General features: G+C 43.6%; 1 protein-coding gene across 13 annotated transcripts in view; it reads right to left on the bottom strand.

Annotated features, from left to right (window-relative positions):
* Positions 1–287: 287 nt before the first annotated feature.
* NFIX (nuclear factor I X) overlaps positions 288–27,669 on the bottom strand; it is a 2,606,865-nt gene continuing 2,579,483 nt past the window's right edge. For all 13 annotated transcript variants that reach the window (XM_069604191.1, XM_069604190.1, XM_069604198.1 and 10 more), the window contains one exon: positions 288–12,327. In XM_069604191.1, the coding sequence (XP_069460292.1) occupies positions 12,313–12,327 (15 nt within the window). In that variant the 3' untranslated portion in view covers positions 288–12,312. The remainder of the gene's footprint in view (positions 12,328–27,669) is intronic.

The raw sequence follows: 27,669 nt of genomic DNA, 5'->3' as shown, positions 1-27,669 counted from the left end.
ACTGGAATGTATCGTTCTCACTTACTTGTATGTGCAACATTCTGTAACCACTGCTGTACTTAAAGAATTAGCGCCCAGCTACTCGAGGGTTCGGCAGCGCTTTCCAAATAAACAAACTAAACTGCGTACTGGTGACCTCCACAAACCATGAAGTCCAAGAGGTGCCAGCTATGCTCTGAATAAACGCAGCAGTCTTCTGAGCCCGCCTGGGGAGGAAGCCCTGGGCTCAGTCGGCTGTGTTGTCCCGTCCCAGGACGATTTTATCAATAAGCAAAGGCCCACACAAATACAGTCAAGAACATCCTTTATTTCAATCAGTTAAACAAGGCGCTGCTCTATAAACTTTTATTATGGAAAAAAATGTAATTAACACATGCACATTGCAGTGGCGACCACCAGCGGCACTTTGAAAAGGCGGGGGTGTTGGGAAAGGGGGCAGGATTGCATGGGCAGGACCTGGGCTTGGACCCCCACTACAGGGCTATTAGGCACGCGAAGGGGAGTATCGCCTGCCCGATCTATCAATGCGGCAGTAAAACCTTATGAGAGCAAGGAGGTTGCATTGGGCTTAGTCAGACTCCTCTGAATGCTGTTAAATGTTGCCTGGTAACTGCTCTTCCTGCCCCATCGGCCCCCAAGCCCTACCACATTGTTTTGCGCCTTTATCTTTTTTAGTTTTGATCACTGTGAGTGCAGGTGGCATGGTCAGCAATGCACCCTTTCGCAGGAACCCATGGCAGCTGGTGGGGGTCCTGCCTCTTTCCAAACAGTGTCTGTGCAGAAGGCAAACACATGACAAATAATTCACCCCTTTCAGGGTGTCTCTCAGGTTCTGTGCGTGTCTTTCATTTCTAATGGGTGTGATTTGTGTCAGCTCTTTTGCTCTTTTGCTTCAGATCTGCAACTGTTGTTGAACTAAGGCACTTACCTGCGCCATGAACGCGCTGCAGTTCAGACCAGTATGGAAGGGCGAGAACCTTCCAGAAGGCAATGAGAGAAAGCAAGTAATAGGAAAGGGGACAATGATTGCGCTGCTGACATTTTGGGGAACAATGGATGGTTGATATTGTAGATGCGCCATGTGTTTGAGGACGCTGAGAAGCACGCAGGGCAATGTGAGAAAGGGCGGCACTGGCTGTAGTATTATGGTATAGAATCCCTTTCCACCAGGACTCCACCTGCAGGCAAAGAAGGGATCAGTACGCACGCTTGGACTGGGCTATGAAATTGTCTCGGGCACCAATGAAAATGTGGCCCACAGTTGCAAATGGCTATTCATTTTTTTTTGTGTCACTGTTTAAATAGTAATCAAGGGGAAGTTGATTTGTGCATTTTAAAGAATATTTATTCAGCAACACAGGTTAAGACTACTAGCCGCAGAGTGAAATAACTCATAAAACTGGCCAAAATTGGCCATAAAAGTGGCCCACTTAGACGAAAAAAACGGGCCCACACCAGCATTTTGTGTTTATGGTTCGGCCATGGGCCTATTTACCTATAGGCCAGCCCGAGCCTGTCAGTACGTTGTCTGTTGATCGTGGGCAAAAGAGGCTGCATAACAAAGACCGCCAAGGCCGGGTCCCACTCCATGCCGCACACGAACATGCACAGGGGCTGACAGGCACTTCCTCAGCGGCCCGGAAGGTGGTAGTCGCGCAGAGAAAATAAGTGTGTATGTGTGTTTGGGAGGGGGAGGTGCGGGGCGCAAGGTTAGTGGCGGGGCAGTAAAAGGAGAGTTAGAAGGGGATAGCCCCCGCCCATTAAAAGAAAATGCCACCAGCGCAGAAGGTGGGTGTGGGAGCACAGCATCACCACATGGATTGTGAGGGAAACCCCCGCAAAATCGGCATTCCCACCACCCTTTGAAGGCTGCCCCAAATAGGCCTAACTAAGGGACCAGATCAGCAAAAAGATTGCAGTTGCACATTTTGTACATGTGGCGGGGAGTTCCCCCGACCCAACAATCTCAAGCCAACAGGCTCTACAAATGCAAGGGTCTGACCCGAGAGATGGGATATACCACAGCACACCACTTTTGGATGTGGGTAAGAATGTCACTGTGCCACGCGTGGTCAGGGCCAAACTTCTCCCCATACTGAAGCCGCAGCATTGCAATCTGTCTTCTTGTGCCTAAAGGTTCATATCCTTCAGAAGTAGAGGGCTGACACTGAGGCTAGGAAACACAGGCATCATGGCCCACATTCTTTCTTGTATTGCTTTATCCAAGAGTTGTATCCTCAAGTGGTGGGGGTCCATGCCTCTCTCCTCCCTTCACCCCCAATCCCATGTTTTGCATTTGCTTGGCCTTTTCTCGCACCACCCACCGCTCTGCTCAAAGTGCTCTTCATCACTGTCAGCCAACGCAACCCATTTTTTGTACATATTTTTTGGAACTTTTTGTTTTTCAAATGTTTTTTTAAACTTTTTTTATTTGCATTTATTTCACATAACACATTAACCATTCAATGGAAAAGCTGAAGTAAACCAAGCAATGGTAGAAATGGTACACCATACACTGTGGAAAGCTTATGGACATTATAACATGTAGCTAAATAGCATTCCTGCTAAAAACACAGAGAGAAACGCAACAGACAACAACTACTGTTATTTCAGTGCAGAAAAGGAGGCAGAGAGAGTAGGGAAGAGGGAGATACAGAGGGGTGGGCTGGCGGAACAGGGAGAAATAGAAGACCAGGGGAAGTTACTACAGGAAGTGGGGGAAAAGACGAGAAAAAGCACACCAATTTCCATTAGTACTATATATATATCATCTGTACGTATATACTGCGTTTCTTAGCTCCGGAAGAAACTTGTTCGAAAGGGGCAAGTGTTTGCCCTCGGTACTGCTGCTGTAGCCGAGTAGATGAATTGTCGGGACGTGCCAAGCAGGGATTGAAAACGCCTGGTTCTTGGAAGTGGGTGAGTGATCCTTGAGGCCAAGGGGCAGCGGCCCACCTTGATGGTTTTTGATGTTTTTGGGGTAAGACCCTACCTTCATGGCATGAACATTTTGGAGGTTGGCTCTTGCAGGATTGTTTGGAAAAGTAAATCATTTTTGGGCCAAAACATACAATCAGAAATTGCCAGACTAAATACTATGGGCTTGGGATTTAAATCCTGCTTTGTGTCGAGATATATTCGCAGTGTCCAAGAGCCCAAGTTGCGAAGGGCTTTTTTAGAAAATATGTGCCCAAATAAAGGACTAATTTGGAAGGCTTTGCAAGATACTATTCTACTAATATGACAACACTGCTCCCAACACCACTGTGCTCTTTCTCTTGTACAATGAAAATGGCCAATAAAGTGCAGACTGTGTTTCCTCTTCTCACTGCAGCCTCTTGGCACTCAGATGATCCTCACGGGCAAGCATCAGTTGATGCTACAGGGAGCCCCAGCATGAAACTACTGGCAGCGGTAGGCACACCAAGTCAGGAACAGTTCCTCACACCCTGCAGCCGAAGCCTGGAGAGTGCTACACATATGCTAGAAAGGCTTTTTCTGTGAAATAGAATTTGGAGGTTTATGGAAAAGGCACGAGGGAAAATCAATTTTCTTTCTTAGGCACAAAAGAGTTCTTTGTAATAATGTAGACCGGCCTTTCTGTCCTGCCTCTTTGATGGCTTAGACTTATTTCAGGAGACCACAAACATGTCATTAGGCCCAACGGATTAGCTGGTGTGGGCTGCTGGAAGTTGAAGGTACCAGTAGGAAATAGCCTTCTTCAGTGTGGGCTGCTGGAAGTTGAAGGTACCAGTAGGAAATAGCCTTCTTCAATAAAGGCACCTACATGGAAAGCCCACACTCTATGAATATCACAGATTGAGAAATGTCCTCGGGTATGATCGCGAATATGGTGATTGGTCCCATTTGAACGCTGGGAGAATAACCTGTACAGTATGTTTTTTAAGAAGAACTAGCCACAATGCACGGGCTGCAAGTTCCAGGCCAGAGCATTCCAGATGGTTTGCCACTTTTACTGTAGCTTCATCCTACACTGGCTGTTTAGTGTTACTGTACATGAGAACCGCATGCTCATCTACGTGCAAAAATACAGAGCGCTCAGGAGCTCATCACAGCACATATAGTCTCAGGTTTGTAAAACTTACCAAAGCGAGGTCTTCATTGGGCTCTTTTAGGCCCAAATCATTCAAATACAAAATAGGGCCTAAAAAGGTTTGTATAGATCCTCGGTCTATTCTGAAGCATGACTTGCTATGTAAATGGCTCCACAGTCCTTTCAGTGAATCTTTCCACATGATCCTGTCCATGATTTCATGAAATCCCCATTCACTGCTTACATCCAATGGGGAAGGATGCTGTTTGCACCTACTGGAAAAGATGTACATAAATATGCAAAAAAGAGTGGAGTGATCAAGTTGAGTTTGGCTGTCTATCATTTTCTGAGTGGCTGCTGCAAACCTTTGATTAAATGTTTCTTCCAGGCAAAAACAGTGTCCCAATGGTGGTGCAATGCCCTGAGGATGCAGTATATGGGCACACAAATATAGAACACACACCCTGTGATGCATGCGGGAAGAAGGTCCCTTCCATTCCTCCATCCAACTGTCCCTCCTCAGCCTTTCTTGTTTGCTGGTGATGGGAGGCAGGGCAAAAAATGGAGGAGGGTTGGCAGAGAAGGAGCCAATGTCCCCATTCCAGTCGGTCAACCATGGCACTCAATGTAGGGGTGAACAGAAGTCAGAACGCTGGTTTGGGGTAAGGCTTTTGTGGCTCTTTCTCCTTCTCGGAAAAACATTCTCACTCTCTTTCTCTGTAATCGGGCGAAACGGAAGGGGCTGGCGATTCCTTTAACAGGTCACACTCCCATCCATAAAGCCTCTGGTGCCATCTGAAATCCATCATCTCCTAACTGGGCCACACCTGCACTCATCAAACGACTTCACTTGCCAACAGGAATTGAGATCAACTCATCCACGTTTGCATAGTTTACTGGTCTAGGAGTAGAATTTAGAGACCCAAAGGTCAAAGCATACGTTATGGAAATAATGGTAATCTATGTGGCATGCACTATAAAATGAATGTTCTCCTATTGCTATTGTCAGACGTTTGTGCTGTGCAACCAGTCAAGGCTCACACCATTGACTGTGGGTAGAAATATAGGATTTGTGTAAATTACAAGGAGATCTCCATGGCATGTTCAAAGAAGCATTCAAGACAATGCAACAGAAGCTCTCCTGTTCAGGCCGGCAGGCTTCCTTCTGAAAGATGTGGTCCCTCACCTTGCAGATGTCACCAAGGTCCTCAAGTACTATCACTCTCACCTTGAAAGGTGGATTGCTGCCTATTTATTCAATAGCCTCCCTATTAATCCCGAAGCTAGAGCACGAGCTCTCCTTGATGAAATATGCAAGCCACAGACCGGCAACAGCTCGCTCCACAGACACACCACTCTGGTCAGAAAGGAATGATCATTCAAGCCTATAGTTAGATAGAGCTCTTTCTTGAAGGATTTCCATTGTAGATTCTTCACATTTTCAAGGCCTCCAGTTCAGAACTGATTTGCACAGAATGCTGGGCAGCTATCCCATGGTAGGCATAGCTTACGTTCATTGTTGCATGTTCATGACACATCCTGTCTACATTTGCAGCAATATTACAAATAAGCTGTTTATCTACTGACTGCACCGTTTGCGTAAAGATATGGGAAAGAAGTTTTAATATGGGACAGATTTTTCATGAAAGCAGGAATTGAAAGGAACGGAAGCTGGGCAAGGTAAAGCATGTTGTTTCTGTATTCTCATTTTTCCAGAATATCCCATACAACATATCCATTTTTTCTGTTACTAGTAAAATAATCTTGTAGGAGGAACAAGGGCCTGTATCTGACCTCAAGGTAAGGGAAATGCCACTGAGGGCAACCTGCAATTTCTAAAGCGCAAGAGCATTGATCCAGGGCAAGTTCTCCACACTCCCTGAAAAACAGTCTCCATCTTTGCTTGGCAGCGTTCCCAAACCATCCGTTCGACACAACTCTGCAGCATTGCCGCCCTAACAATGGTGCTCCATTGTCCCTTCGACTAAACACAAAAGAAATGCAAAAAGTAATGGGTTTTCTGTGCGCAAGTCTTAGAAGTGAGCTTGACGAATAATAGGAGGTTGAGTCATTAACTATTGAACTGAATGTGTGCTTCTGTTAAAGCGTAGACAGCACCATTACTGTATTTCCAATTTGTTATCTGCGTCTGTAAATCATTCCTTCAGCCCTCCCATGGACACAAGTAAAATATATATAAAAAAGAAAACAAAGGAAAAAACATATCCCCATTTTAGGAGGCTGGTTTTGCTTAAGCTATTTAGAGTCCCCTAGGCATAAGGACTTTATTTTTTTTAAACAAAAATAGATTTTTTTCTTCTTCATCTTAACAATCTCTAACATACAAAGATATTAAGCTATCCGAAACATTTGCACTTGGCTCAATTGAAAAAAAAATCATTTAATGTCACCCCGTGTATTTTTTGGATTTTTTTGAGAAATCATTTTTCTTTTTTTTTCTTTTTTCTTCGTCTTTTTTTTTTACAATATCATTTCTTGATTTAGCATTTCAGATCATGTCCTCTTCGTGGACCATTGATTTAAAAAAGTTTTTGTATAGATTTTTTGTTCCTTTTCTTAAAGAAAGTGGCTAGGTGAAAAAGTAGGATATAGAGGGCTTCGGGGAGGCTCTTGTGGGAGGCATGGGAGAAGGAAAGTTTGGGAAACGGGTGGAGAATAGCTAGACCTTTTATACCAACCCGCAGAGCCAAGTTTTTAAGGAAGACAGGCATATGGCCTGGCATTGCCCTTTTCTGCTGGTGCTGGAGAGTGTTGGGTGGTGAGATAGTGCATAAGCAGGTACGTCTGATGCCTTTGAATCGGGAACGTGAAAAAGACAACTAAAAAGTGCAAATAGGCAACAGAACGAAGTGCACCGCACCTGCTGACAAACTCCATTCTTATTTTACATTTCCCTGTATTGCAGCGTTAATGTTAGGCTTTGGGAGCAAAAGCAGAAGGCTTGGGCCTCTTAATTCCAAACGAACAACTCAAGCCAAGAACAATTCTACTAGGATGAACTTGAACAGGTGAGCGCAATCTAAGTTTAGATTATTGTGCTAAACTTGGGGGGGCAGCTGATCAGAGAATCAGAGAGATCTGTACTCTCCTTGGTGATGGATAATGGGAGTAAGAAGACTATTGACTTGGTTCATCCTCATAATTGATCTTGCTACTTTTTATCTCCCCTATAATGTAATAAAGGGGCAATGCTCAGGCCAAAATGAAGGCAGCCTTCTTTCCATAGGCTGGTTTGCAAAGTCAGGTCGAACCTTAAAGGGGTTAACAAATGTTGAAAGGAGAGGGATTTGTATAAATGACCCATCTACATTTGAAGCAGGGGTGATGGGGTGAAGGGAGTTGTTCGATATCGGTGGCTGAGGCCTTTTTTGATAGTTTTTGTTATTTTCTTGTGTTGTTTTTGCTGCTCTGCCAGAGAATAAACTGAGGTTTTGTGTGCAAGAGATTGTTACAGATAAATAGAGTTGGGAAGAAGGGCCAAGCTGCGAGAATTTGCATTAATGAGCTGAACAACTGGGACAGCTGTATCGATGTGAAAAACCACCCAGGCCCTAGCCTTGAAATAAAATACCCTGATCTTTGCTGTGACAAGTACGAGATTTTATTTTGCCAAGTTAGGACCCTCGTGCAGGAGATACAGATGCCTGTGGATGTATTCTGTGAAGGTCTACAGGTTTAGGGATCATTGGGAATGCGAGATTTAAGGGACGATGAAATGGGTCGGACCCCGTTTAAGCATCAGAGGTAAATGGTGTGGATAATCATCTAATGGCGATAAGTTCACATTCCCAAGAACATAGGGATGGAACCTCATTTCAAACAATATGGCGTTAAGTTGTGGTCTATTTTGACCAAAATAGCAAATATTTCAGAGAGTGCCAACATGGGCATCAAGGCCAGACAAAGGCACGCCACAGATGGATAATTTCAAAGGACTTAAAGAAACAGAAATCTGTATCCCTCATCCCCAAAATAAATCGGGGAATAAGAACAGCACCGACAGTAAAGCAATCCAATCCTGCCCAATGACATCTTCAAGCAGCCACAGTAGTGACATGCGTGACGTTATCTCTGAAGTGCTTCTCTACTATTGCCACGTGCAGAAAACCGACTTCAGAGGGTTGGGGAAAAGGGATTCAGGCGGACAGCGGATCATACATTAGTCTCCCAGGCGGTGTTGCTCTGGGAATCACTGTTGGATCCTAGATACTGGCACCAACATTGAATGTTCTGTGCAAAACCACTCTCTGCGCTTTCTTCACCCTCTTCGCCATCAAAAGAACCCGTTTCAGGTACATTAGCGTAGGCTATTGGCCTTGCTTTACCTCTATGTAATTCCCCTCTTCTGGGTGACTTTACAGGTTTTTTGGGACTTCAAGTAATCTTCTAGGTTTTACTGGTGGGGGCCTCACAGAGTCACTGGCCCAGATGTGCACGGTGCGGTTAACCTCATTGCTTTTGGTGATGCCACAGAAGAATCGGTATATACGTAACGCTTGTACCACTAACATCATTTGACCCTACGTTGATCACGTTTTTGCATTGGGGCAAACCAGAGGCCAAAAGAGCCACAACTTATCAAGACATAAACAGGTGCAAACCAGTTTGTGCTTGTAGCACCTTTGAATTCAATCAGATGTAGGAAAGAATGGTCCAATTATGTCTGGCAAACGAGGAAGGGGGCAGAACTTTTTTAGGCATTCTGGTCGCTCTTTGTTTTGACTCTAAGAGAAGTGCTGTGCCCATGCCTCTCCATCCTGTGTATAGGGTCCCTGCATCTGCATCTGGCACAAGAATTTACATGAGGTGTAGGTGAGGGACAACAGGTGGAATGGAACAGAGGGCATAGTAGAAAAAGTTGGGGGCACCATCATTCAGAGGGGGGAATATAAAAAAGAAGTACATTTATAGGAAGTGTCAGTTTAACATAAGAATGGGAGTCAAGCAAAGCTCTGGTGTGTGTAATATTTCTGTGCACTTGTCTCTTCGGTGGCAACAAAAGAGCAAATCCTTCCCAATACCTGTAACAGCTGCACCCAGTACGGTAACCTCTATAGCTGACTATACTAGCAGTTTATTTCATATATATAGATATGTATATATATATATATATATATTTATATTTTTTAAGTTTCTAACTGTTCCTGCCCTGTCGAAGCAGACTATTTCCAACAGCAAAAGCAGGTGATTATTAAACTTATCAAAGAAAAAAATGTGTTAAGTGAGCAGACCAAGTACAAACCTGAATGTGTGTTTTTCCTTTCCAGCTCCACCTCTTTTTTCAGGTTTTAAAACAAAGTCTACCTAGCTTAGATGCGACATGATGAGGCCTAGACTTTCAATAGACACCCACTGAAAGCCGCACAGGAGCATTCTGACCTGCAGCCCAGCACACCCATACCAGACAAAGAGGCTTTTCAAATTGCAGGTATATGTGTGGTGCAATGAGAGAAGGGTCAGCATCTACAGAGACACCCCCCAAACCTGCTCTGCCCAGGCCTTGCAGTCTCAGGGAGCCATGTCATATGGCAGCAGGCTGTCCTCTCCACCCTTGGTCCATCCCTCTGAATTGAAAAAGTCAAATATCTGGGGATGGGACTGCCTTCTAATGAAGCGCTCTCATTCCTATAATGTACACACTTTGCTCCGTGTGCGTGGGACATTGCTGGGGGAGTCAGAGGACCCAGGATGTTTTAGGCCTAAAGGGGCATTTTAGCAGGCAACTCTTTCCCTCAACGAGTGATATAAGAAAGTCCACCCTCCATATGTCCAATCCTCATCATACTGGAACATGGCGGCACATTTCACCATAGAATGCAGTGTGCGGGCAAACAAATCCAGGTCTCTTAACAAAAAGGTTTCTAGCTTCCACCTGCACATCCTCGGCTTTTGAAGCAATGTTGCATCCGGGTGCTGGAGTCAAGGGACCCAGTGCAGGATGTGATCTAGTGAAGTTAGATCACATCCATGGGCAACATCTGGGAGCCCACGTGAAGAGCGAGGTGCCCTGGGCAGAAGGTCGGGAATCAAAGGACCATATCACTGTCCAGATCAGTAAAAACGAGGCACCCCCATCTCACACCTGGGCTGCTACCAAGAGGAGCTGCTTGCTAGGTATTTTGTAGAGGTTCATTATCGATTGAAGGCATGAGTCTTCCCATAGAGAACCCACTGTTCTTGCTGGAGGGATCCGAAACTACAGAGACGCTTGCCATCCCCTTTTCGCCTCTTTCTGTCCTCTGGGAAGAGCCTACATGTTCCTGCTACGATAGCTGTGTTTCCCAGGTGATGCCAGAAGTAGGGCGAGCTTGGTCGACCAGTCCCTGTGAGTGTTTTGTTTCTTTGCTCGGCAGCTGTACTACCTATAGACCTTGCCTAGGGAAGAATACACAGATCTTGTGTTTGGCGAGAGTACTCGTTTCTTATATTGTGCAATGTGGCAACTCCCCTCCCCCCAGAAGATATTTTTCTTTCCTAACTCACTCTGGTCAAGAACCATCTACTGCTGTCTTGAGAAGGCATAAAATAAAACTAGAACACTAAAAAGAAACTTGAAATGTAATGGCGAGGGGTATGGAAAATGGCATAAGGAAAGCTGTGGGTCCTGGGGGGAAACTCTTGGTTAATTGGGCAGGTAGTAGTACTCAGACAGTACGAGAAAACTACCAAGAGGGTGGCATACAAATCCTAATGATTTAGATGACAAGACAAGTGCAATGTTTACTATGGAAGGAAACGATAGTCATGGCAGGAACCGGCAACATGAGGTGCATCCCAACTTCTGCTCCAAAAGGGAGATTGGCTGCTTATCATCCCAGCAAAAACATTTCCCACCTAAAGCCAATGCCATGAACTGGAAAAGAAACTAGATGCATATACCATGGGTGCAAGCGGAGTGCAGTGTTGGGAGAGCAGTGTTGGAGTATCATGGACATGTGGAAGGTTGTGTGTTTCATTTTCACAACAGTGATCTCTTGGACCAACATTGAAGAGTTCCTTGAGAAGGATGGTCCTGGGATCTAAATGGGGTTCAGATAAAATAAGGGTGTGGACATGGCAGCAGAGTTGCAGCCATCTAGAAAGCAATGCACCTAGACTGTACCCCGCAGAGACCTTCCAGTAACAGCATGCATGTTGGGAGCCAGCGCACACACGCTGAAGTAAAGGGAATTGTGCTCATTCAATCTGAACCCCAGGTGATGGGGAGCATATGAACGCATGGACTATGGAAGTCCAACCATGGTTGTTAAGAATCTGAAGACTTTTATGAACCACCTATAAAGGACCATGTATTGACCTCCCTCAGAATGGTAGAACACAGTTGTTGCTGTTGTACGTTCCACAATCCACGTGCATGCAATGAGTTTACCAGGGCATGCATGCTCTAGGAGGGAGGTTCTGGCATCTCCTGAATGCCATGTAATGGCATTATGGGAGATGCTGAGGGTAGGGCTAGAGTTATCAGGACCAATTGGTAAAAGAAGCGGGTGGATTTGAAGCAAAAGAAGGACATGTTATGAAGTAAAAGGCACAATTAAGCCGTCAGATGACAGACCTAAGAGTATGAAAGGGGGTGAAATCCCTAAATATTATATATATTAGGATGTGTGGGTGCAAGAGGAGACAAGGGCCTCAGAGAAACACCACGTAAACAATAAACACAGCTCCTACCCACACACAGGTCTCCTATAAACTGAGCACTACAGAGAATGCTGTTGAGTTAACAACAAACACTATAGGGTTACAGATTTTAGGGAGAAGGGCTTTGTTGAACTTCTGACTGCTCCTTTTTCACAAAAAGGATATACAATAACCATGACCCCCGCCAAAGCTTCTCCCACCAAACACAAGAACGACTGGATTCATACGGTGGTATGGTGCGGTGCAAGCAGGTGGTTTCCTATTCATAGAGGTAACAAAATAAAATTCCCAATGGCGGATGCTTTGCAGGTTTTATCTCCTATCGTTTTGTCTTGTCTGCTGCAGACCTGAAGTGTCTTGATCACGAGTGGTGTGTTTGCCCTTCCACTCTCTGTTCTTGATGTCATTATCTGTATTTTCATTTTCACTTCATCACGTGTGGTTGTTGAATTGTCTCGCGTCGTGCATCTGATTTCACTCCTCGATACCTTCAGCTCAGCAAAGTGTCCAAGGTGACACCCGCGATACATCGGCTTGATCATTCCAAGATGAGATTTCTGATTTGATGTTGATTCCTTTAGTGTGAGAAGATCTCGTCAGAGGAACCAGGACTGGAAGAAAAGAGGCAGAAATAGACTCTGTGAGAAAAAGACAGCTCAATCTGAACTGAACAACAACCCCCTCCTTTCCAGGTCAGATTAATGCAAAAGAAAGTTGATACTAGGACAACATGTACAGGCAATGTTAAAGCAAACAAAATAACGGAACACAACTAAGCACATACCCTTCTGGAGGCCCTAAACATTAGGAGAGGAACCATTTGTGATCAAAACATGTCCTTGCTGAAAGCAGCAGCCCTGCAATGCCTCCAAAGGACAGTGTTGACCTTTACAGCAGACCTCCTCTACTTGCTTTTCCAAGGTTTCTCATGGAGCATGCCAGGGATCTACCTACCTGAGGCTGTCTAAGCATGCCAATGAGAGCCTGCATATCTCCTCTCTCTGGGATTCTGCTCTCAGGCTCCTTCCTTTCACTCGCTGCCGTCTTTTCTCCTCGTCCCTTGACTGTCTTCTAATCTTCCAATTTAATTGCTTCATTTTTGATTATGTAATGTTTTTAGTTTAACATACTTTTCTTTTTTCTATGCACCCATCTTTCTCTCTAGCTTACTTGAAAAGGACATTTGGACATTTGGACATATCACTCTTTCTTATCTTCTGCCTATCGTTTGTCCACTAAGTATCCTTGTCATGCTACCTGGACTGCAACTGCTTGCTCTCTCAGCAATGTCTTGGCTGCGCATAGCTTCATATGCGCTTTGCACATGTCATTGCGAGACAGGCAGTGCACCAGAGGTTAGAACACTTGTCCAGGAAATAAGCAGTTGCTGCAGCTACGGGTTTGATTCTACCCACGAATGGTCTCAGATTATTCATTTTTCGCCACCTATGATTATTATAACTGTTTGTGCAAAATAAATAGAAGTTTGCTTTTTCAGCAGGTTGAAAGGCCAAGAACACTCAGAAAAAGACTGACATCATGCTGTCATTGCAAAAAAAAAAGAAAATAGATGATACCATTTTTTTCTTCTAGTACAGATATTAAGCAAGATATATATACATATATATATATATATATATACATATATATATATATATATATATTACATGGACGCGGTAGCGTCCATGTAGTTATGGTTAAGTTGGTGTTTCCATAGGAAGAGCATTTTTTGGGTGGTTTATAACTTCGCTCCCTCTGGACGAATCCTCACCAAACCTTGCAAAAAAGTATATGGCCCACACTGAAGTTTTTTGCAATGTTTGGAGAGGTTTGGTCCAGTGGGGGCAAAGTTATAGGGGTGGTCCCAAAACTTTTGTTTTATCCCATAGACATAATGGGGAAAAAACTTTGTGCACACCTACAGCCCAAACCGCTGGACGGATTTACACCAAATTTGCGGCAGGAGTGGGGGCTTGGTCCGAAAGTGTGCTTTTGCAAATTTGGTGTAAATCCGTCCAGTAGTTTTTTTTAAAATGACCAAAATGTAAGGCAAAAAGAATAGTGATATCTCCGTTCGCTCTGCGGACGGACTTCCCGGTTCGCTCCGCGGACAGTGCCCTGATTGGCCAAGCGGCTTGCGTGATGTCTGCGGACATGCAACGTGTTTGCTGATTGGACGGCGTGGTGCGTGAAACGCGTCAGATTTTCTGTGGCGCCCGCCATCTTGCATTCGCGGACGACCGCGGACATCGCGGTGAAACTTGGATTAAAAATTGTACTTAGTGGAGTGTGTTGGTGTGTAAGAGTGTTTGCGGAGGGCGTGGGAGTATGAGATAGGTTCAATATTCTGTTTTTTTATGTGCTAGACACTTTTGTTGTGTTCGATTTTTCTGCGGACAACACGGCTGTTCTGAAATGTTCGTAAATAAACAGAATGGATTCGGTGTCAAGTTGAAAGTGTTCTAAGAAGACTCGTGGGGCCCTGGAATGTTCACAGGGGGTGTCCTGAAGAAGTTGTCTGTATTGTTCGTTGTCAAGTTGAATGTGTTCTAAGAACACTCGCGGTGTCCTGAAATGTTCGAAAATAAACAAAATGGGGGTGTTCTGAGGACGTTCTCCATATTGTGTGCCTGCTTAGCTGTATCCAATGAGGGAATGGCACAGAGAATGAAGTGGAAATGGTAGAAGGGCTGTCTAAGAGTTATGCGGTCTGCGGACAGGGCTTGCTACACCCGGGGTTTTCCAGCAAATCCAGCATGGAAAGAAGACTGTAGGGATCGGCCATTCAGATGTTGAGGTTGTGGATTTGTGTTCAAAGAGACTGTGTGTAGTGAAGATGGCAGAAGTGGAGAAAGTCAGGGTGTTGGTGCTCGGAGATATGTTTGTGCATGGTTCACAACAGTATGCTCAATGCAGGCATGTTGCAAAGAATTTTGATGTTAAAGGAGTGGAGGTGGTGAGGAGCACTGTGCCTGATTGCAATGTACATGGAATTGTACAAGTTTGTGAAGATATGGGCAATATCAACAGTCCCCATGTGGTAGTTTTGCACTATGGTGCTTTGCATTTGGGCTATGTCAGTGCCCCTACAAAATAACAGGTGTCTGTCAAGCATCTGCAAAAAAAAAACAAAAAAAACAGCTCTTTTCAGAGCCAACCTCAAAGGGGAAATGGGGCACACTATTTAAATTTACATTCACCACGCTCAGATTTTCGATATGTCCGCGGACATGGCGGTAGTCCGCGGACATCGAAATCACTAGCTAGGGGTTCAGTATGTTCTATGTTACATGTGTATAAAAGTCAGGGATATTATGGTTAAGTTGTGCTACTAAAAACATATGAAATTCAGTAAAAAAACGTTGTTAAAGGGACGTTATGGTTAAGTTGCGCTACTAAAAACCTATGAAATTCAGTGAAAAAACGTTGTTAAAAGGGATGTTATGGTTAAGTTGCGCTACTAAAAACCTATCAAATTCAGTAAAAAAACGTTGTTAAAGGGACGTTATGGTTCAAAGTAATGCCGAAAACCCCCTGAAATTCGGCAGTTATGGTAAGATAAGCAACCATAACTCGCGCCACCGTGCACTGCTAACACTAACACCCAGGACATCAAAGATGACATCACAAATGTCATTGATGACATCACTGATGACATCACATGGCTGGCTCTCCCTTTTTTTCCTTTAAAGACATATCTAAGCCACATAGTTTTCTTCAGTAACAGTCAGGAAGTAAAAATTGAAAGGGTACTATATTTGTAGACTTAGGGTCAAGTCATATTATATGAAACATATATATAGCGGAAGACACAGGCTTGAAAGAGAGCAATCCTTTCTGTGCATGAAGATAATCATTAGAGTTATCAGCACTTTCTCATAGTTTTATTTTTATTACTCTACCTTCCCTGTATATGCTCATATTTGTATACATTATACTCACACTCCTTTCCTTAGGGTTCACTGACATCATTTGATACACATAGATACAGTAAGTAGCAGCTTTGAAACAGAGCAATCATTTCTCTGCATAAAGATAATCAGTTAGGTTATGAACTCTTTCTGCTACTACTTCTGCTTTTTTGCTTACTTCTCTGTCCCTGTATATACTCATATTTGTATGTGTTGTTGTCTCTTTGTGTTTTGTCTGTATTAAGTGTAATTATGTATTAAGTGGGTTTTATTAGCTACTTATTACATGTTACACAGTACGCAAAACTCTAATAAGAAAGCAGTTATCATTTCATTATTCTACATGGCAAGATTATGAATATTGCACCTTCATCATGTATACTGCACAAACTGCCTAAGTTTCTGCATGAGTTGCTTAGTATAGTGGATAGAACTTCATAATAGAATGCTATTTATATCAATTCAGTGCTTAATGCACTAATTAGCTCATGATATTTATTCAAATGATCCTTGACACTTTTTGGTCAACATTATAAGAATCCCTCCTACAGAGTTTTCATGAAAAGTAAATACACATGTGATGTCATCAGTGATGTCATCAATGACATTTGTGATGTCATCTTTGATGTCCTGGGTGTTAGTGTTAGCAGTGCAAGGTGGCGCGAGTTATGGTTGCTTATCTTACCATAACTGCCGAATTTCAGGGGTTTTTCGGTTTTACTTTGAACCATAACGTCCCTTTAACAAAGTTTTTTTACTGAATTTGATAGGTTTTTAGTAGCGCAACTTAACCATAACGTCCCTTTTAACAACATTTTTTCACTGAATTTCATAGGTTTTTAGTAGCGCAACTTAACCATAACGTCCCTTTAACAAAGTTTTTTACTGAATATATATATATATATATATATATATATATATAACAAGGGCTCTGTTGCAGAGAATGCTTTTTTACGAGTACAAACACTACATATGCACTTGGTGCTTAAAACCTGCCATATTTAGGTTGGGTGTCATTCCTCTAGGGCCCCAGGGGTCTGCAACCTTTGGCTCCCAGCTGTGTTTGGACTACCACATTCCCATGATCTCCTGACATTGACTATGCTGTACAGGCCGGATGGGAATGGTAGTCCAAACACATCTGGGAGCCAAAGGTTGCAGACCCCTGCCTAGGCGGACAGGCTAAAGTTCAATCCCTCCAAGGCAACCAATGCTTGTATAAAAACTGCCAAGGCGTGCAGTATAGTCCCTCCATCAGTCAAATTGGTGTTTTTGCCTGTCAAAATGGAGCCACTTTTCAAAGTTCAACACCCAGATTATTAAATAATAAGACTTATTTATGTATGTGGCATATTGGCATGCAAGTGAGTAACAGGACGATGAGAGGTTAATTCTACTGGTTCCTGGATAGTAACTCCACCAATCACTTGATTTTAATTGTAACACTATTGGCTCTCTGCTGCTGCTAGGAGGACCGAGTCTAGATGCTGCTCTTCTGACCATCCACACAGCAACACTCAAGGTTCCACTTGAGTTGCATCCCAAATAGAGAGGATTTGCTGCTCTGCACCATAGTGACTTCTGTTCTCCTTGTCCTTAGTCCCCTTTCCTCCATACTTATGGGATGCCCATCCCTGAAGACGGGACCAGAACTCTTTTAGCACAGCATAAAAGATGAGTTTCCCTTTACATAAATGTGTGTTGCGCTTATGCGCTGCAGCTTGGACGTGTCTAGCTACGGTGACCCTGTCTTCAGCAACACATGTCAGTCCTTGAAACCGCTTGGCGGGTCACTTGCACTAATGATGTGTTTATTGTGGGGCGCCGGGCTAAGGGCTACGAGCACAGAAGCCATTACGGTAAGTAACATTTTCTTAGTCCTTCGTCCCGCCCCTTTCCTCTATGCTTATGAAAGATTGAAAAGCACTAAATCATCCCGGGGGCAGAAGCATATACCTAGCCAAGAAGGCCTTCCCCAATCTGGTGTCTGACCTGGCAGCCGTGTCCATGCAGTAATGCCTGCAAAAAGCAGATGGAACGATTTCTTGCGGAAAACGTTCCAGGGGATGTTTCTCTGGAAAGTGACAGCTGTTGCCTTGGCCCTAACTGCATGCTTGTGCAAGCCTTTGGTAATCTAGTGTGCTATCCTTTACTTACCTGGAACTCCTGTTCTCCACCATTGATATCTTTCATAGATTCACATGCTGTTTGAATATTCCCTGTCGTCAGGCTGGGACCCCTCGTTAACATTAAAGCAGTTTACATTTAAATATTGGAGTAATTCTTGGTTCTATTACCCTATAACCAGTTAGCAGGTCCCCCCTGGCTCCACCACCCCCAACCCCACCTGGAACCAGGAACAGCCAAGCGGGGTAGATGGGAGGATCGTATATGAATCTATGAAAGATACCAATGCTGGAGAACAGGAGGTATAGGTAAGTAACTTATAACTTACTTGGGAGTCTGTCTTAATACAAGTATTGTAGAAACACCAAGACAGGAGAGTCTCGTAAGGAAAGCACGGTCCCTGGCAGACCAAGCAAAGATTCTACTTAAGAAGTGTGGTGGTTTTTCGATGCTCCCATTGATTAGATTTTACCGTGCTAAAGTTTCGGCTATTCTAACCTATGGAGCGGAAGGAAACCTTAATTTTGACCCAGCAAATTGGACAAAAATAAAAGGTGCCTTCTGGAAACGAACATTGAACATACCCACAAGTACCCCAATCAAGGCAGTAAGGATGGAACTTGGCCTTACTTCACTAAAGGCAATAGCAGAATTGAAAACACTGTCCTTCTTTAGGGAATGCATCCAGGAGGACGTAAAAGAGGGCTTTATATGCCTAAAAAAAGCCTTAAAGGAACAAAACGAGCCTATCTTACTAAAATGGGAGATGAAATGCAAGTCGCTCCTGGCTAACATTGAAGAATCGCTGCAATCCCTGGTCGATAATCCAGACAAAACCAAGAAGAAATTGTTTATTCAGGACTGGATCCAGACACAGGCCGAAAGACAGAAATATAAAACCTATAGAAGACCAATAGATGAGTGCAGGAAACTGAACACTCTAGCAAAATATCTGCTGATCTTCTCACATTTCTTCTTTAGAGATCAGTTTTTTCGCTTTCGTTTGAACCTGTTTGGGAATAAGACGACAAAAAACTGGGGCAAATTAGATGGTAACTCATTAATTTGTCGATTGTGCAAGGCTGAAGACTCACAGGAAACAACTGAACATTTAGTAATGGACTGTAAGACCTTGGACCAACAAAGAAGAAAATTAATGCAGGAAGTGATTACCAAGTACGGTCATAGAACCAGAGAAGTCTGGTGGAAAATTCTATTAGCGGGAGAGAAGACAACTATAACCTTGGCCTTGGTTAAACTTTTAATAGTTATAAAAAAAAACTTGAAGAGTAAAAGAAGAACTGAAATAATGTCTTCTCTCTGCTTTATTCGGATATTCGGATATTTGATATATGTTTTTTATTAGTTTGTAAATATGGAGATTATGGTGATCAAAGGTTGTCAAAAAAATGTATAACCAATATGATTCACCTTAAATAAAATAAATAAATAAATAAATAAATAAATAAATAGGTAAGTAACTTATTCCTTCTCCAGCATTGGATCTTTCATAGAATCACATGCTGTTTTGAAAAGATTATAAAGCAGTACACACAATAGCAAGAATGGGCGGAGGTAAAGCTTACCTGAAGGAAACACCTCAGAAAACACTCACCTCACTTAAACAGGTTGCATAGCACTGCCTGGCTGACACTGGACTCTGTGGCATCCCTGTCGACAAAGTAGTACCAAGTGACAGTATGCACAGATCATCTATACGTGGCAGCCCTTCAAATATCCAGCAGTGGAACACCGGAGAAGGAAGCCGCCATAGTGGCAACAGCCTTTGTGGAATGAGATTGAGACCTGCCAGGAAGAGGCCTCTTAGCCAGCTGATGACAGTCACCATGCAATAAATTACTTTTGAAGAGTGTTGCCCATGACAGACGGCCCAAAAGCAACAAACAGCTGAGAAGACTTGCGGAAAGTCTTAGTGCTAGAGATGTAGAACCTCAGGGCTTGCACTACATCTAAGGCATGCAAAGAGCATAAGAGGAAGGGGAACCAAAGAAGACATGTAACACCACAGGTTTGTAAAGGTGGAATGAAGACTGTACACCTTAGATCTGAAATAGGGGTCCTGCATGAGAGAGTCAAGAATTTCCCCACATGCCTTGCAGCGGTAATGGCAACCAACTGTCTCGAAAGATGGCCCCATGAGCATGGAGAGGGCTACATTCTGAGCCAGAGCTCAAATGGGAGGGAAAGAGCGGAACAGTCCTTTGAGGAATTCCTTTGTGAGCCTGTGTCACCACAGAGAAGGCAGCTCAGGGGAACGCGCAAATCTTGAAAAGGCAGCCAGGTGCACCTTGATGGAAGAATGAGCCAGACTGGCCCTTGCGAAAGACAAAAATAGGGTAAGGCGTCCTCAGTTTGCACACAGAAGGGTTCAAGGCCACCACCAGAACACCAAATAGAACAATGTTTCCACTTGCTTTTGTAGCAGGAAACCGTGGAGGACGTCTGGGCCTTGGCCAGCACATATTGACAATCCAGAGATAAAGGTATACTCCCAAATTCTGAGAAAGCAGGAACTGGGGCGTCAGATTGAGGGAGGCCGGGTCGTGATGTAGCACTGCTCCTTATGCTCTGGACAGAAGATGGACAAGCAGTCGTAGCCTAATGGGTGGTGCCGACGAGAGGCTGAGGAGATCTGAGAACCAGAATTGCCTTGCCCAAGCTGTGGCCACCAAGATCAGTTTGCACTTATGCAGTCTTAAGACTTGAGGGACAAGACGTATTGGTGGAAATCCATATAGGAACATGAAGACGTCCCCAAGGCTCCATGCGTGATGGCATCTGTTGGTGAAAGTCACACATTTCTTGTACTCCTTGGTGGCAAAGAGGTTGATATTCGGAGTTCCCCACAGGCGGAAGATGCTGCAAACCTCTGCCTCCAGAAGTTCCCCCCTCACGGCAGGATCGCAGTTCTCTGCTGAGGGATCCGCTACCGTGTGTATATCCAGTAGGTGGAATGGATAGATTAAGAAATTGTGGGCTAGAGTCCAAGTCCACAAGTCCTGAGCTTCGTTCGACAGAAGGGATCACTGGTTGCTTGCAAATGTAAAACATTGTGGCTGTGTTCTCGGTAAACACCAGGGCCACCCAGCCCAGACACTCTAGCAGTAACAACTTGAGGGCCCAAAACACAGCAGGCGATTCCAGGACATGGATGTGCAACTTCTTTTCTTCCTGGGACCAGAGACCTCTTGCATTGAAATGGCCCATGTGGGCACCTCAGCCCCCATAGACTTGTCAGTCGTCACTTTGACCTGATGGCCTGGTAGAAGAAAGGGCGCTCATTGGGTAAGATTGAAGGGGAGCATCCACCAGCACAGAGTGTTGCAGAAGGGGCAAGTCAGCAGGATCTTGTCTTCCTAAGAGCCGGAGACCTGCTCCCATCGCACATGAAGGCACTCCTGCAGTGGCCTCAACTGAAGCCTGCAGTGCTAGATCGGTGGAATGCAGGATGGCATCATCCCCAACAGGGACTTCAGGTTGTAAAGCAACGCAGACGCCTTTTGCAAAGGCAGGAGTGTCTTCGCAAGAATGGTCTTCATTGAGTCCTCCGATGGTGTAGCGATGCAAGACAGCATGTCAAGATGCGCTCCCAGGAACTGAGCGCATTGAGAAGGAGTGAAGCAGGATTTTGCATAGTTGACAGAGAACCACAGCAATGTCAAGCAATGGATCGTGGCCTCTGTATTCAGACAAGCCAGAGGAAGAGAATCAGCGGGAACGGTCACTCAACGGGTAAACGTGAACCCCTGAATGACAGAGGTGAGCCGCTACTTGGCCAGGCATTTGGTAAACACCCTCAGCACGGATCTGAGGCCGAAGGGGAAGGCCATGAACTGGAAGTGTTGCGCCACGATGGTGAACCTTAGGAACCTTTGGTGCTGCAGACGAACCGCAATGTGAAAATACACATCTTCCAGGTCTAGAGACGAAAATAAGTCTCCTTTCTACAACTGGGTAAGGATGTGCTGGAGGGTAACCATCCTGAAGGTTTGAGACCACAGGAATGTGTTGAGGAGACACAGATCAAGAATGGGTCTCCAGCCCCTGGACTTCTTCATGATGAGAAAGTATCTCGACTACACTCCTTGACCTTGTTGTTTTAATGCAATGCGTTTGATCTCCCCTTTGGGAAGGAGGGCCCAAACTTCTCACAGAAGTAATGGCAAGTGCTTCTCGACTTTTGACAAAGGAGGAACAGAGGACGGGTGCCCAATGAATTCCAGCAAGTGTCTCTGCTGGATTAGCAACATCACCCATTTGTCCATGGTGATGGAACGCCACTGTTCAACGAACTTGGAGAGCCGCCAACCCACTGGGGTGTGAAAATGGAGGGGGCATCAGAGTCTGGTCAGGCCCGCTTGGTGGATTGGCACCTATTGTGCAAGGAGTAGTGCCTGTGTTGATGCCCTCTGTAGACTTTGTATTTTGCCCATTCGAGCTGTTTGAGGTAGCGTGGATTTTAGACCGATACAACTGGGACCAATATGAGGGTCTTTAGTTGCAGGACGTCCTTGAGAAGCGTGTATATAAATCTGCCTATTTTATACCACAGCACCCTGTCATGATGCATTTTCCAAAGGAATCAAGCTGTTTTCCTTCATTGTCGGGCGGGACCTAGGATGGGGAGGATGGATCAGCTGAACGCCTTTGGGCTGCCACCATCATCACTGATTACAGACTGGCTAGCGTCTGTAGACACTTAGGCACTTAATCAGGAGCCCTGTACTTATCAAAACTGTCCTTTTTGTGAGGGCCAGAGAACGGATTCCTGATGCCCAAGAAATCATCTTTTCGGATGTCCACCCACTTGTACTGCGGGCCTTGGCACTCTAAAGAGAGTATATAGCAATCCGCCACCACGCAGTGTTTACCACAGGAGGAGCAGGACGCGAAACCCGTTATACCCCTCATAATCGGACAGTGAAATAAAATGAATTGGTCGTAGACTAAAATGGTAGGCTACAAAAAAAAAATTCATTAACCTGCTATTAGTGTTGATGGATAGACAGGTAAATTGGATTAGTCTGACAAAGAAAACCTATAGCAGAGATTGCACAGCAGTGACCTTAAAGGTCTTGGGGTGGCTAACCATCTGTTAAACTCTAATTGGCTAATTATGATGGATTTGGATAAAGTATTTATTTTGCCGTTGAGAGTGCGAATGCTAACATAAAGGAGAGTTTTTCCCCTCTGCACAAATCTGATGAATTAAAAAATGGTCAACCAATGAATGCTTATGAAACTTTTAGCCATGCAAAACGGTATGGACTGCAATCAATAGAAATCTAGGAGCGGGCGATGAGTGTGATGGGCGGAAGTTGATGCCTCATAACTAATATCTGACCTTGAAAGAAAGATTCCAGTGATTGAACAATGAGTGATAATGCAGCCCGCCAAAGACAAACTGTGACTATGTCTAGGAATGTGGCTGCACTCTAAACTAAACAACTAGACAAGGATTATATTCAATTCATTGCCACGTTGGATAATTTGCCAGTTCAGGAAACCTGGTCATTGAACCCACTCATCAGAGTTGGGCATCTCCCAGTGGTGAAGCCGCGAGGCTGACTAAGCGCCGAAGAAACGTGGGCGTGCCCTGAAAGATTCGGCTTTCTTCTCAATACCGAAACAATGGAGAACAGTGAAATCAAATGGAGGGTCATGTACTGCTAGGGCTTATCCATTCTTAGAATGCAACATGAAAGTAGAGTGCCTTTAAACAAACTAGAACATGGATGCGAGTTCAGGGAGCAAAACACTCATTTTGTTTGGGGCGAATAAGGCTAGGGCCCAATAAAAGCAGTTTTTCATAGGAACAAAGACAGGGTATTAGTTATACTGCAGCCAATTATGGAAGACGCACGTATGGATAATTGCATAACATTCTATGGGGTTGGGGTCTGAGACTGATTACTGGGAGAGTCCCCTCTACGTGGTAAGGCAACTTTTAAAGGTCCCAGCGGTAGATCGTCAATAGAGTACTTTATTATAAGAGCATGAGGGCTGATAGTGATCACTTCGCTCTGTAACTGACCAGGAATGGCCCCTTTACTTAAAAGAGAAAAATGAAGTTTTGAAGACTCACTTCGTAGTGGCTGTGATAACAGTCATTAGACATAAACTGTAAGGGGGCGCACTGATGGGCAAAGGTAAAATGGAATAGCTAATATCAGATCATCTGCCTTTTAATGGAAGCATGTTTAGCCGATAAGGCCACAGCAGATTAGAATATAAATAATTATGGGGCCTTTATGTCGCGACTTGCTGGTACCTTCTACGCAAGTAGGCCCCTTGAAGACAATAAAGGCACATATAGTTGTTTGGACAAGGAATAATATACAGGCACTACTTGATACATTAAAAACTAGAGAAAAGCCTAACAGCACAATCTATGTGCTGAGAAAGCAATATAAGGCCTTGTTACAGCGATGTTACTGGAATTAGCCTGGAGCAACCTGGTGGAGCAGCCTAGCGTATTCCTCACCTAGATTTTGGAAAATGGTGGCAAAGGCCTTAACTATCAAGTTGAATATCAAATGAAATGGTTATACTTGAAGTAGCCTGGTGTTAGGAAGTTGGAGCCTTATATGAAATCCAGCCTGTCGTCATATGGTACAAACCATGCAAATAACAGTTACTTCAGCTAAAATTCCTGTTTTGGTCACAGTGACCGAGGTATGTACAGCAATTTTGGTGTTAAAAGTGGGAACAAGCCAGGGGCCAGACTTTCTACCCTCTGATTTTTGGAACGTGCATATTGAAATATGGGCTACGGTGCTCAGAAAGTCATGTAACGAACTGGTACGGAAGGATCTAGTTCCAGAGAAGGCTATAACTCTGTAAAAGGGAGACAGCTCTGTGCAAGTAGTTGCACATCAATACCTCTGCTTGATTACATATTGACAGCGTTGGAGAGAATACAATTCTGGGTCGATGATAACAACATAGTCGCCTACAAAGCTGGCTTTTAGGACTAGTTTGGGAGCTGGACATCATACATTGAATCTGTATTTGTTTGCAGCCAGATAAATATTAAACCTTTTCATGTACAATTACGAGGAACAACACATCTTTACTAACAAAGCGAATATGGATAAATTGGTGCTCTGGAAGCGCTATATTGATGATGTGCTGATCATCTGGAAAGGTACAGCCGATGAATTTATTGTCTTTGGGGACCACCTGAATAAGAATGATTTTGGTATTAAATTGACAGGGGAAAGTAGCAATACTTCTATCAACTTTCTTGATCTCACAATTTATATCTCACAAGGTCAGATTGAAACTAGAACCTTTAGAAAACCCACTGAGGTAAATATCACACTACATGACACAAGTTGCCATCGAAGATCAACGGTCATGAATATCCCAGCTGGGGAATTTTATAGAGCACGCCGCAACTGTAGCACAGATTCAAACTTTACACATGAGACCACAATCTTGACTAACAGGTTTAAACACAGGGGTTACCCAGAGGAAGCCATTAAATTGGTATGTAATAAAATTGGCAAGAAAACCAGGAAGGACATGTTGCAATACAATATGATGGGTAAACCCAACAAATCACACAAGACTTGTGTCGATATCATTACACAATATTCTTCTAATGCACACACATTGTACAGTATTGTAAATCGACATTGGAACCTTTTGAAACTTGACAAGGATATTTTTCCATATGTCAGTGAGAAACCCTCATTTGTATTCACTAGAGCACGAACTCTTAAGAATAAACTATGTCCCTCATTTATCAACAACCGTAAGCCCAGTGGCTCGGAGTGGATGACCAATGAGGGTGTTTTCCAAAAGTGGCACTTGCACACTTTGTAAATATGCTTAACCAGGTTGTAAAGATTTTGCCACTCATTTGGGCATTATATCCATGATTACGGACTTCATTAATTGTGGAACTAAGTATGTAGTTTATGCCATTGTGTGTGTTTGCCTAAAGATCTATGTAGGGAGTACCATCAGACAGTTACGCACTAGGATAAGAGAACATTTATCGAGTCTTAAAAAGCAAGACCATCTGTTACCCCTGGCCTGCCATTGGCAAGAATGCCACCAAATGGATAATGTGGATGACATCAGATATATTGGTTTAAAGAAAGCCACTATGGGTAAAAGAGGGGGTGATCTGAAACTCAATCTGAGACAAATGGAGTCCAAGATCATCTGTAACTTGCTCTGTGTACAACACAGATCATGAGATGAATGTTTTTCTGTAAATAGGTTAGACATCAGATGAACTTTTTTGTCTAGGCAATGTATTGATGAGACCCCAGATCTTGATGCCAGTTCTACCAATCTTACTTCATTCTCTGACTTGTCTTGCTAGATGCATGGTCTATATACACAATGGGCAACAGTGTATGTTGTCATTGCCAACTCTATTTCATTCTCTGTATAATCACAGTTTCCTACAACTTTAGAAAATGCTATTTCTAATCTCATTACTATATTTGACCATCCGTTTCAATTAGTGGTCTCTTTTGAATGTGTTAATTAACATATGATTTTTTCATGTCCCCTGATTTGTTACAACCGCAGTTGCATATAATTTATGAGTTTACTCTTACTATATATTTTTTAATCTTAATTATACCTGACCATCTATTCGAATTGCTGGTTCCTCTTGACTGTGAATATTATTCATTTAACCTTCTCGTGTCTCCCGATCTTACATTGACTACATTCCCTATTTTCATAAAACCGTGTCAATCTGCCTAAATTGCAGCATCATTTTTTGTTACGAACCTACAGCGGAACGGGAATCCACCGTTGCTGCAAGTGGGATTTATCCCTTCTACACTCATTTTAGGTAAGCATGGACCCTGTTTTAACTCTTGCAGGTTGACATGACGTGCAGTCACTCTGAAGTATTTTTTATAGATACTGACAGGTTTTATTCATCAACCAACCCACAGGCATCGATACCTTATATTGGTCTGCCAAATAGATTACAAGTCTGAATTTCAGAAACTATATCTACGCACCATTGGGGCTCTCATAAAGCGCTGTTAAGGTAAGTCACATCTGTGTGCATTTCATTCAATGGACCACTTTGTTTTCCTCTTTATTGTGTTCACTTGCTTGCCAACATTATGGCACATCTAGTATCAGTGCAACTTAGTGTATTCATGTTGCAGGTTACTGTCAAGGACTAGACACATGCTAAAGACGCAAGTGTCAGAATCTATGCCATAAGGGATTTATCCCCAATACCTATTGGTGAGTGGCTTATCCAATTCACCCAAACTAGAACAATAATCTCTTTTCCTATCAGGCTATTCCTATCTCACCTCCTACCATTATCAACTCTGATAATTCTCTTCACTTTCCGAGTGGCATCCTCGATTTGGGAATCACCTAATGCATAGCACATTATACACAATTCAATTTGGAAATTCCTTCTCACAGAATAGGTGTTATTACATTCGGAATGTGCATGAAGCACTAACAGATATGAAACACTGGACACTGTGGAATCATAGCGCAGCCCTTGTTTGTGATGTTACAAAACTAAAAATACCCTCCCTGTCTCCCCTCATCTGCTGCCTGCAATCATTTGGCTGTTGCGCAATCAACTTGAAATTGGGTTGTATACCCGTGTTGTAACTTTGTTACAAATGAATGTTTATTTTATGTTTAACCAATGTTTATATTTTTGTTTTTTTTACTATGTATTGATTTTGATCCACCCTTTTGTCACATTATGTTCACTACTGTCAATATGGTTTTCAATTATTATTTTTACAACACTTGTGTATATTTGTAACAGTCTTGAGGACGACCGAATGGTCGAAACACGTGTCGGCTGTGATCATAATAAATCACCATTCATACTGCTGGATGGCTGTTTCCTGAGTGCTCTAAGATACTGTAGCGATACAA

Source organism: Ambystoma mexicanum, chromosome 3q, assembly GCF_040938575.1.
Source record: "Ambystoma mexicanum isolate Mex_15411 chromosome 3q, UKY_AmexF1_1, whole genome shotgun sequence".
In the NCBI taxonomy this organism is placed as follows: domain Eukaryota; kingdom Metazoa; phylum Chordata; class Amphibia; order Caudata; family Ambystomatidae; genus Ambystoma; species Ambystoma mexicanum.
The sequence above is the reverse complement of the archived record's forward strand: the minus strand, read 5'-3'. Positions and strand labels throughout refer to the sequence as shown.